At 39.2% G+C, this 12,896-nt stretch overlaps 1 protein-coding gene across 4 annotated transcripts in view; it reads left to right on the top strand.

The window, feature by feature from the left end:
* Positions 1–12,896, top strand: part of LOC100876498 (uncharacterized) — a 118,565-nt gene that overhangs the window by 92,661 nt on the left and 13,008 nt on the right. For all 4 annotated transcript variants that reach the window (XM_076536937.1, XM_076536936.1, XM_012298984.2 and 1 more), the window contains one exon: positions 11,423–11,559. In XM_076536937.1, the coding sequence (XP_076393052.1) occupies positions 11,423–11,559 (137 nt within the window). The remainder of the gene's footprint in view (positions 1–11,422; positions 11,560–12,896) is intronic.

Below are 12,896 nucleotides of genomic sequence, written 5' to 3'. Positions count from 1 at the left end.
CGATTCCTATAATAATTATTGCGTTTTGTAGGGGAGGTATACCGTCTTCAGCTAAAATATTATTTTACCAGATGGCGCCAGTTTTCCTTAAATTTAAAAAGCTCCGTTAGTTAAAATAATTTTGGTTCTTCGGTATACAGCGTTTATCGACAGAATAATAATCAGAGTTACGTTCACGCGTGCATCGATACATCGATATTCCAGAGGATAAATTTATGCCCCGTTTACGAGGCGCTAGCTGAAACGAAGCCACTCGTGCCGAGCACTTTCTTCCCCTTCCTTTTTCTCTTTTCACGACAGGTTCTCCATCGAAAACGGACGCGGCAAGTTTTCTCGTTTGCAATGGAGAACCAGCTGAATCTATAAGTCGGGGAACGAACGAGGCCATAGACGGAGAAACGAGTGAAAGGTATATAGGAGGCAGAAATTGAAGGTGGTGCTCGTTCTTGCGTGCGCACAAAAGCTGCCTCGCGCCATTACGGGATAAAACAGCCAGGCCGTGGCATATTGGTGCCTCGTTCGCTTAAATGCAGCTGCATACGGCCGTGTGCCGTTTATTCAACGGGGATGGTAAGCTCGTTCTAGGGGATCCTTTTCTCGTCGGCTCCCTTGTCTCCGGGGTAACCAACCGATCTTTACCGAGCTGTGTAATCCTTTCGACAAATTTTTCTAATCGTATTTATCGCCGAAACTTCTACATTACTGAACACGTCACTGACTTATAGGATAAGTAATAAAGTATCATTACAGTAAATCATTACAGTAAAAGTATCATTCAGTATTATATAAATGTTACAGAAAAAGTAACATTTAAATGTTACAGTAAAAGTAACAATTATATATTTGTATTATATAAATGTTACTTTTACTGTAACAGTAAAAGTAACAGTTACAGTAAAAGTAACATTTATATAATAAGTTATATAATAATATTTATGTATAATAATATTATATTTATATATAATAATATATATATATTTATATATAATAATATTATATTTATTAATATTTTATATAATAATATTTATATAATAAGTTACAGTAAAAGTAACATTTATATAATAATGTTACAGTAAAAGTAACATTTATATAATAGGTACTACATTCTTTGTAATGAGACGGACATAGAAAAAGACAGCAACACAAAAGACAAAGAGGGACTGAGGCAAACGTGAAAGACTCGTGCGTGTTGTCTTTTAAATTCAAAAATCAAAATTCTTTATTTTTGCTTTTTCGTCAATGAAACTTTGATTATCGTATTCGTCACGTTTTTCTGATTAAAATGCTACCAAACACGGTATAATTAAAATCATAATTACTTGTACAGCAAGCCGTTAGGAGGAATTCGTATCTCTGCCGTAAATGTAAAGTTTGCCGTAAGTGTGAAAGCCCGAAACTTTTATGGCTTGTTACATAAGTAATTACGATCGTAATCGTACCGTGTTTGGTGTCATTTTAATCAGAAAAACGAGACAAAGATGGTAAAAGTTCCATTGACGAGAAAGCAAAAATAAAGAATTTTGATTTTTTAATTTAAAAGACAGAACACGCACGAGTCTTTCGTGTTTGCCGAACGCTTTAACCTTCTGCCTCTCTTTCTTTTCCATTCGCCGTCCTCTTTTATGTTGAAAACTTGAATCACTCGTTACACACGCAATTGTTAACGTAATTATATCGTGTTTGGTGTCGTTTTAATCAGGAAAACTAGACAAATACGACAGTAAAAGTTTCATGAAAAATAGTAAGAAATAAGAAAGTTGCAATCTTTTACTTTGCTTGTATGTGTCTCACCGATATTCGATCCTCGTCGTTTTGGCGACTGATCGTGTGTCATTCTTCACTGATTTCGAGGGGGATCCCTCCAGTAGTGGGGATAGAATTTTAACATTTACGGTAGAGATCTTTTTAACATCTACGGAGAGAATATTATAAAGTATCTTTTGAGAATACAACAAATTATCGCACGTTCATAAATCGATTAACAAAAAGCTGTTACATAGTTAATTTATATAAAGCTCTGTCATAAAATGTCATTCCTTATCGTATATTTGCCATCGTTAAATCGTTAACAGTTTGTTGTAATATTATTTATATTTCTCTTAACATCCAATTAAGCTGTCGTCGATCACAGCATAATTCTAACAGTATCATTACTCACAAAATAATGATAAATTTGAATAAAAAGAGCATCCAGAAATTAGCTGGTATCGACGAAATCCGCAATAAAAGTATCGCAGTAACGAGTTAAAAGGCAGAAGCAAAAAGAGGAAAAATGCATTTTTATGGAAATATATTTAAATCCATCGCAGTCAGTTTACTCTGTGACAACTGACTCGCAACGGATTTAACTTGCAACGAGTCAAAGTGGAATCCTGTTAGCTATCCCGAAAAAAAAGGGAAAAATATTCCCCGCGGAAAAAAATGTGATTTCGAGAAAAATTGTGATCGTTACACGGTGGATACTCGTTGGAGGACACCATGAAAGGTGGGAAAGGAAGCGGCGAGAGAAGGTAGTCCCTTTGTGACTAAGGGGGTAGATTTTCGTGCTCGCAACTGCGCACAATTTGCGACGCGCAATGCGACGCCGGCGTCGAGTGCTCGACGCCTTTCAGACGCAGAGGACGAGTCGCGAGAGTATCGCTTTCAATGAGAACTCGCCCATCTTCCCCCTCGTTTCCTTTATCAACCCTCTTCGTAATAAATATTGTTTCTCTCTCTTTTCGAATAATTTCAATTTTCGATTAAACAGTATCGACGTATCTGTAAAGAAACAGTTCGGTGAGCGTCGTACTTGCTCGGCGAGCGTCGTATTTGTTCGGTAAGCGTCGTATCTGCTCGCTTGTTACCGTAATATATTCAAAGCATTATCTTTCAAGTACTATTCGGAATTCTTTCTTTAACGAGCACGAAATATAAACGATTGTGAAGTTCGAAAATTCCCTCGATTTCCCAGGAGCTTTCTCTTCAAAGAATTATAAATCAATCGACTGAGCACTTGGTTGTAAGTCGTAACTTTGACACTCGTTCGAGTTTTACCCGGAAATCCATTACCTGGTAATGGGTTTCCTGTAAAAAACGCCTCGAGCGTTCTTTGACGTCCTCGTTCAATAGTAATTCATCGAAAGTCGTCAAAGAAACTACTGAAAGGCCCGTCGCGTCTTTCGCGACGTAATCAGCGATTAACGAACAGAATTAAAAATTATTTCGAATAGGAAAATTCTTCGTGCAAAGATTTTCGATACAAAATCGCGCGATTTCAATTGAAATTCCTCCATGCCGCGACATAAAAGCACGGTTTTCGAAATGAGCATCGCAGACCCACAGGGTTTTGTCCCCCATCCACCAGTCACACTTGGTCTCGTTTATCCATCTTTCTACTTTATTTCCATCTTCTTTTTGCGTCGCGTCGATCCTCGTGCGTTCGCTGGTGCATTCGTTGCCTGGGGCTTGGATGTTTCAAACCAGGGGGAAAAAATGATCTCTGAATTCTACTTTCGCCGCTGGCTGTCTAGTCTGCCGATAAACGACCGGAATATTCCGCAGACTCCAAAACTATGAATTTCCAGCGTGAATCACTGACGTCTATGATGACACAAGATTATAATGAAACTCTACTTTGCACCTTGACAAACAGACTCCTTTATATGATTACTACAAACTACTTCTTTTTATGAAATTCAATTATGTGTCTTGATAAACAGATGCCCTTATATGAGGACTATTAAATGTTTTGCTGTTCTTGAAATTCAACTTTGTACCTCAACAAACAGACTGTCTTATATGATGAATAATAAATGTGACATTTTTTTTGAAATTCAACTTTGTGCCTCAAGAAACAGACTGTCTTATATGATGAATAATAAATGTGACCCTTTTTTTGAAATTCAATTATGTGCCTTGATAAACAAATTCTCTTATATGAGGATTATTAAATGTTTTGCTGTTCTTGAAGTTCAACTTTGTACCTCAACAAACAGACTGTCTTATATGATGAATAATAAATGTGACACTCTTTTTGAAATTCAACTTTGTACCTCAAGAAACAGACTGTCTTATATGATGACTATTAAATGTGCCACTTTTTTTTAAATTCAATTATGTGTCTTGATAAACAGATGCCCTTATATGAGGACTATTAAATGTTTTGCTGTTCTTGAAATTCAACTTTGTACCTCAAGAAACAGACTGTCTTATATGATGAATAATAAATGTGACACTTTTATTGAAATTCAATTTTGGATCTCAATGAAGAGACTCCCTTATATGGTGACTATTAAATGTGTCACTTCTCTTGAAATTCAACTTTGTACCTCAACGAACAGACTCCCTATTAAGTATATCACTTCTCTTGAAATACAACTTTGTACCTCAGCGAACAGACTCTCCTATATGATAACTATTAAACGTGTCACTTCTCCTGAAATTCAACTTCATACCTTGATGAACAGATTCCTTTAAATGTCACCTCTCTTGAAATTCAATTTTACACCTCGACAAACAGACTCCTTTAAATGATGACTACAAAATGTAATTTTTCTTGAAATTCAACTTTGTACCTTGATGAACAGATTCCTTAGATATCGCTTCTCTTGAAATTCAGCTTCATATCTCAACAAACTCCTCGACAGACTCCCTCAAATGACGTCTACAAAATATCTTCTCCTACGAAATATCTTCTCGTGCAAAATATAATTTCTCTCGAAGCGCAACTGTAGCTAGACTCAGTAGATGCCTGCGTTTCCTCGAAACTCAATCAACTCTGACTAGAAATGGTACAGGATTAATTTGCGTCCGTGTTTTACGTAATTGCGCAAGAATCGAAGCCAAACGATCCAAGACGTTTCCGCAAGGGCAAAGCTCTCGACGATCAAACGTTCCCGGGAATGATTTTCTTTTTCAGCGAGAAGCCGCAAAAGCACTTCGCTTGATAGGCCACTGATCGCACGGCATCCTCTATTGGCTTCCTCGATAGGTACATCTCTCTTGCAAATAGATCTGGGGAAACTGGATTCGAAGACAAGAAAGGAATCGACAGATTGGATGTACGACTGTTGATGGGTTCAACGAGCTACGAGATGCCGATAAAGATCTCGAATCATGCATAACAAGCTGCAGGTCTCAAAGTATTGACTCAAGATATTGAAACCTGTCGAATTGTGTACATGGTAGTTCGATGGTGTCTCCTCGTTCGATTGATCTTGCCGAAACTCTTCGATACCCCTATCGATTCTAATTAGATCAGCTTTGATTCTTTTACGTGTGAACTACACTACACACTTTTTGAATTTAAGGAAAACTAGCACCATCTATTAAAACAATGTTATCTGAAAGTATACCTCTCCTACAAAACACAGCAATTATTGGAATCGAGCAACGGATTGTAAACTTATAGCGTTTAACGCGACAGAACCTTTCGTCACCGTGTCACAAAATCACGGGCAAGCGCGACAAATTGCTCGCGTTGAATATTGCGAGATCTTATCAAAGCCAGAAACTGTACATTGGAATCAATTGTAACTAGTGACGAGACTCGGTGCTTCAAGTATGAACCTCGAACAAGGCGCCAAAGTGCTGCGTGGAAATCTCCAGGCTCTCCAAAATCAAAAAATTGCGATTCCAGAAGTCCCTCGAGAAGACGATGTTAATTCGCTTTTACGATTCTAAAGGAATTATACTTCGGGAATTCGTTCCACAGGGACAAAATGTTAATGGCGAATATTATCTGGGTGTTGTGGAACATTTGTGGAAGAGGATCGTTCGTGTGGGGTCCGAATATCGAACTTCGGGAAGTTGGTTTCCGTTGCACGATAACGCACCATGTGAACTGTCTGTTCGTGAATTTTTGGCGAAGAAGTCTGCGTGCTCCAACGTCCTCCAAATCCTGACTTATCTCCATATGACTTCCTTTTTGCAAAACTGAAGTTAGCTATAGAAGGTTTCATGACACGAGTCCAAGCAGCTGTGACAAGGTTTAAAGCGATTCCGACATAAAGAAATCTATGTTAACGTTGTGTCAGCCCAGCGGTGTATCAGCCCAGTTCGAAGTTACAGTTTTCCAAAATAAACGTTTAACAACAGATCGAAAAATTAGCCACGTTACGACTTTTCCGCGGCTCGCTGACTTCGCCGATTTTCGCTAAACAAAAGATCGTAGCGTTTATTTTCCAGCGAAAATAGCTGACAAGCCTTATATCCTGGCAACACGAGGTTTATTCAGTCGCAGCACGTTTCTTCTTTACCTCTATTTGTCCCGTCTATTCGCCTCGACCCTACAATCGCGAAATACACTGCTTCCGGCTGGATAACCGGCATTTATTTTTTCGCGAAAAAAAGGAAGTTTTTTCGTTATTTATCGCTAGACACCGTCGGAAATATTAGCTCGGCCCGTACTTTATTTTGCGGGGAATGAAAAGTGTACAGAGATGTTCCCTAATTCCAAATTTCCGTAATTTCACGTATCAAAGTCTTTTTGGATACGTTTACATGTTACGAGTTATACAGAAAGATTTATGCAGTAATTTATGAAACATCACGCTGTAAGTTGAACCCTTACCGTGCCATTTGTTTAACACTAAACCTACCGACATATAATGTGCACTCAAATTGAAGTTAAAAAATAAATGAACAAACGACGAAACATAAATTAGTACACACATTTATTCTTTACCTTGATGAAAATCAATGCTGATTTCAAGGAATGTACTTTACCAAAATATGTACTTTGTGGAGCGGTCATTTGAACGGTTTGGTAGTTTTAGTGTTAACAGATGCGTCAGTCAAGTCTATTCAGGGCTATAACATTAAAACGAACAAACAAAATTAACTATTTGTTAATTAACTATTAATAGTATGTAACTATTTTATATTCACCTTGATAATGCAACTTATAGTTGGACCTAAATTTCAAGTTGAAGAGTATTCAAAATTCCAATAAGGTTTGAGCTGTAAGTGCGTCACGAGTCAGACTCGTGAAAGTACGGGAAGGGGATGCAGGATAAAACAAGTGGAACGTGTCCATGAAAAATCGAAGACCGAAAAGCGATTTAAAACGGCGCGATAAATAAGAAAAGCACTCGGAGTCCATATTTTATTGCGTAATAAAATATAAGCCACAGAGTCGGAGCGTGGGTCAGTCGAGGATTTATTAGGGCGCCGTTGCACTTTGGAAACCGGGTCAAAAACACGACGGCGGAATTAGGCGAAATGGAGCGGCCAGTGTGGCTTTCGCGAAAGTAGGGAAGAAAAATGACGCCGGTATAAACGGGGACACAGAAATAAAGGGAAAAAACGGGGATAGAAAAACAGGACGAAAGACGAATGCCCGCATTATTAATCACGACTAATTCGAAATGGTTTTTCTCTATTTTTGCGCGGTTAGGAATAACGAGCCGCAGATGGGCAACTTCGAGCAGTGACAAAGACCCATAATTCGTCAGACCATGAGGAGATATAACGGCGAAACGCATCCCGCAGTGGTGAAACGCAGCGAAGTAGTTGATGTCAGTCATTAGTCAGCCGTGAGACGTCGAGGAGAGGATCTCGCCGGCAACTTTCGTAATTTGACGTAACAGATGCACCTGCTGAATTCGTAATACTTCCGAGAAGCGTATATATCGGTTTCCGATATTGAATCCCGCCATTAAACCTAACGTACATCGAATTACGCCGATTGTTTCCTTCAAATATTTTCAAACTCGATCTAAACAATTTCAAGAAATTTTCTGTCAGGAAAATTATTCAAACCACTGAAAATATTTCCATTGTTCGTGTATGTTTTATCACATTTATTTATGGAAAAAATTGTAGGGAACTGCTGTCTCCCTATTGTTTAATTTAACTTTTTGATATTTCTGCGAAAGATAAATGTTTGCGCGAAGCGCTTCGAATCCTCCGGCTTTAATTATTTTACACCGGAGCTCGCGCTTAACCGGGAATAATATCGGGGAAAGATAGAGAGGGAGTTTCGACGGTCATTATACGTCGCGAATATTGTAGCAAGAATGCGTGCAAACTTCTACAATTGAATAGCGGCAAACAAACTACGGTCTGCGCTGAATTTTCAGACAGAAATTGAGTTCCCCGCGAATTTAACGTATATTCCTTGTGACCAGACGAATTTCAAACGCGAGTGTGCTTTCCGGTTCGAGGAAGTTCAACTTTAAAGTTCAATACGTCCCAATTAAATAACGAGGTAGTTGACGCTTCTACGTAGTTCTGTCTTTTCTAAACGCGTTTCAATCTTACGGGTAACAGGGTGAAGTAGGCAAATAAGCTTCCATTCAGGAAAAAGTTTTTCGAGACTAAGGGCGGTATTAGAAAGTTGAAATTTCCTATTAAAAAGAAAGTTAAAGTTACGAATTGATCCGCTATTGCTTGCAAATCAGCCTGTTTACGGATCAAATTGAATATTAATTGAACGTAATGCCTTGTCGAAGATTCAAGAAGCGAGTCGAGCACTGGGACAGCTTTTTTGCGCTGGCAAGAATTTCTTGCACCTTGCAACTTCGCTTCGGAGTTAATCGAATCGACGGGACAAAATTGACCTGGTTGAGTTTAAACCTTTTCACTTATAATATCGTGACGCACTCCTGACGCACTCTTGATGTTCTCGTGAGGTTCTCGTGACGCACTGCTGACGCACTCGTGATGTACTCATGACTCGCTTCTGACGCGCTCATGACGCACTTGTGACGCATTCCTAATTCACTTGGAATGCATTCTGACGCATTCGTGACGCACTCGATGCAACTCTGACACACCCATGACGCAGCCTTGATGCTTCGCTGACGCACCCTTGACGCACTTTTCACGCATTCGAGTAGCAGTCATGATGCAATTTTGATGCATCTGTGACGCACCCTTGACGCACTCTTGACGGATCTATGACGCATCTGTGGCGCAGTCTTGATGAATCCCTGACGCACCTTTGACGCACTCTCGACGTAGTCGAGATGCAGTTGTAACGCAATCTTGATGCAACTCTGACGCACTCTTGACGCACTCTTAACGCAACTCTGACGCACCTATGACGCACTCTTAATGCAACTCTGACGCACCCTTGACGCACTCTTAATGCAACTCTGACGCATCCATAATGCAGCCTTGATGCATCGCTGACGCATCCTTGACGCACTCTTGACGCACTCGAGATGCAGTCGTGACGCATTCCTAATTTACTCGGAGTGCATACCTGACGCATTCGTGACGCACTCATGACACACTCATGACGCACTCGCGACACATTCCTAATTTACTTACAATGCATTCATGACGCACTCATGACGCATTCGTGAAACATCCACGATGGACATATGACGCACTCGTGACGCATCCACGATGCACTCATGACGGACTCACGACGCAGCCAAACGCACACGTGACGCACTCGTGACGCACTTTATAGTGCAGACACAACGAACCTTTCCGTTTGAAATTTAATACCAATTGCAAAATACAGGATCAAGTATACCTGAATCCTAAATATTATTTCAATTTTTTTGCTTGTGACATTGCAGCAATAATTATCCTAGCTGTTGAATAATAGGTTAAAAGCTTCGCTCTTATAGAAATGTACGTTCTTGTGCAGAAGAATAATTGTTTCATTCCTTACATCGTTGTATTTTATTTTTAATTTGGGATTTATGGGCGGTGATGTGATCTGGAGATTGATAACGCAAAAGTACGTTAGGTTAAGTGTTCCCATAGGAGCTGCAAAATCGAGCGATTAAATCGAATTACGTCATCGATACATAGTAACGGAGAGAGGTACAAGATGGCCAGATTTCAGGTGCTCTATTAGCCAAGCGAGCTGGGATTCTGATTAGGAACGAGACCCTTCGATACCTGGAAATGGCGTGCATTGTGTTCTCGACCCATTCACCCCGTCACCGTGTGCGTGTGTGTGTTGGCCCACGTAGCCTCGATTTCCATCCTATACCGTCCGTGATGAGCCCTTGAAGCCCCACAATGAACTAGTATTGTAACCAAGCCGTCCTGCAGAATGTGATTCTGCACGGAGCATGCGATAGAGGAAGCCAAAGTAACTTAATCGGCGGACAGTGTATACGTTTCGGTTTCCTTTGAAATGCAATAAAGATTCATTCGATATCTTTGCTGGCAATTATGAATGAACGATATTATATCGTCGCAACAGTGTCACGAAACCTTCTATAGCTAATTTCAGTTTTGGAAAAAGGAAGTCATATGGAGATAAGTCAGGATTTGGAGGACGTTGGAGCACACAGACTTCTTCGCCAAAAATTCACGAACAGACAGTTCACATGGTGCGTTATCGTGCAACGGAAACCAACTTCCCGGAGCTCGATATTCGGGCCCCACACGAACGATCCTCTTCCACAAATGTTCCACAACACCCAGATAATATTCGCCATTAACATTTTGTCCCTGTGGAACGAATTCCCGAAGTATAATTCCTTTAGAATCGTAAAAGCGAATTAACATCGTCTTCTCGAGGGACTTCTGGAATCGCAATTTTTTGATTTTGGAGAGCCTGGAGATTTCAACGCAGCACTTTGGCGCTTTGTTCGAGGTTCGTACTTGAAGCACCGAGTCTCGTCACTAGTTACAATTGATTCCAATGTACAGTTTCTGGCTTTGATAAGATCTCGCAATATTCAACGCGAGCAATTTGTCGCGCTTGCCCGTGATTTTGTGACACGGTGACGAAAGGTTCTGTCGCGTTAAACGCTATAAGTTTACAATCCGTTGCTCGATTCCAATAATTGCTGTGTTTTGTAGGAGAGGTATACTTTCAGATAACATTGTTTTAGTAGATGGTGCTAGTTTTCCTTAAATTTAAAAAGTGTGTAGCGTAGTTCGCGCGTAAAAAATATCAAAGCTGATCTAATTAGAATCGATAGGGGTATCGAAGAGTTTCGGCAAGATCAATCGAACGAGGTCAGAGATCATCGAACTACCATGTACACAATTGGACAGGTTTCAAAAACGATACGGGCATTTACGGTGAATTAGTGACAGGCCTCGATATTCGCGACGCGATGATTACCCTCGATAAACACGTGATCGATAGCCAGGACCGAGCACAATGCCAAACGTTGAAACGCGCGGAAAACCCTCTTTCCTGTTCGCTCTACTTTCGTCCGAGGCTCGTTTTTTTCCCCCGGTTTTCCATTAAACTTCAACGAGCATCGGGCCGAGTTTTCTTGCGACGAACAATAAAACCAGCCGGGAACAACCCACCTAAGGGCATCGATAATTCATCGTCAACTGTCGATTCTTTGTCTTGGCATTCCTTTCTCCATATTGTTCTCCATAATTCTCCGATCGAATTCGATCACGCATTCCGGCTCTTCCTTTCAAACTTTCTCGACCGTTTAATCGTCGCGTTAACGGAGAAAGCTAAATTGTCAAGAGGATTAGACGTTTTCTTTGTAACTCGCAGCTTGCAACAAGACGTACTACGGCGACGTGGGGAAAACTTACGACCTGGAGCTTCATCGACCAAAGGAGGATAAGGTGCCTTACATTTGCAAGCTCACCTTCAGCGCACCTGGCGGCGATTTGGGAGATATTGTTCAGGTAAATTCGTTGATATATTACCCTATTTATAAACCGAGAGATAAACTGCCTCCAGTAGATCGTATAATTTTACTCCGTTTGGTCTCCTGTGGCTTTCCGAACGTTAACGATCAAATTATCTCGTTCGAAACGGAGAAACGATAATCCCCGAAATGTTAACTCAAAAAATACGTGACCAACGTTCGGCAAAGAAATACAGACGAACTAGAATTAACGGTGGAATTTTTAATAACGCAAATTGCTAGGATTGCACGAGTTAGCCGGAAAACCATCCGAATAGATCGTTGGCCGGAAAAGTTTCGCGGTGAAACTTTTCCTTCCACGCTATGCCAAATTATTTATACTCGGTATTTACCGGACGAGGCCGTTCCACCGGATATTTTTACCTGTTTGCTGTTTTTATCAAAGGAACTTCTTCGGACCCGGATGGAATCAGACGGACGACGTTTAAAACATCTGTACTTTTTTTTAAAGCCGATATTTTAATCAGGGAATGCTCGTTCCAAGTTTTTGCTAACTCGATTCGTTATCATTTTCATCGACGAGCAACAGACGTACGAATTTTAGGACAATTGACATAAATGTTTGGTGAAAATGCTGATGAAAATGTCAGACAAAAATGCTGATACAAAAAATGTCTGATAAAAATGTTGATACAAAAATGTCAGACAAAAATGCTGATACAAAAAATGTCTGATAAAGATGTTGATACAAAAATGTCTGATAAAAATGTTGAAACAAAAAATGTCTGATATAAATGTTGATAAAAATGTCATATATAGAAATGTCTAATAAAAATGTTGATACAAAAAATGTCTGATAAAAATGTTAGATAAAAATGACTGATAAAAATGTTGATAAAAATGTATATACAAATGTCTAATAAAAATGTTGATACAAAAAATGTCTGATAAAAATGTTAGATAAAAATGTCTGATAAAAATGTTGATACAAAAAATGTCAAGTAAAAATGTTGACAAAAATGTCAGATAAAAATGTCACATATAAAAATGTTAGATAAAAATGTCAGATAAAAATGTCTGATAAAAATGTTGATACAAAAAATGTCAGGTAAAAATGTTGACAAAAATGTCAGATAAAAATGTCATATAAAAATGTCAAATAAAAATGTCAGGTAAAAGTGTTGACAAAAATATTAGATAAAAATGTCAAATAAAAATGTCTGATAAAAATGTTGATACAAAAAATGTCTGCTAAAAATGTCAGGTAAAACTGTTGCTAAAAATGTCAGATAAAAACGTAGATAAAAATGTACCAAGCTCTAACTGCATGAAATAACAAAGTACTATCTTCTTAAACATAAATAAATTAGACAG

This window comes from Megachile rotundata, chromosome 11 (genome assembly GCF_050947335.1).
Source record: "Megachile rotundata isolate GNS110a chromosome 11, iyMegRotu1, whole genome shotgun sequence".
Taxonomy (NCBI): domain Eukaryota; kingdom Metazoa; phylum Arthropoda; class Insecta; order Hymenoptera; family Megachilidae; genus Megachile; species Megachile rotundata.
This window is presented reverse-complemented; position numbering and strand designations above follow the sequence as displayed.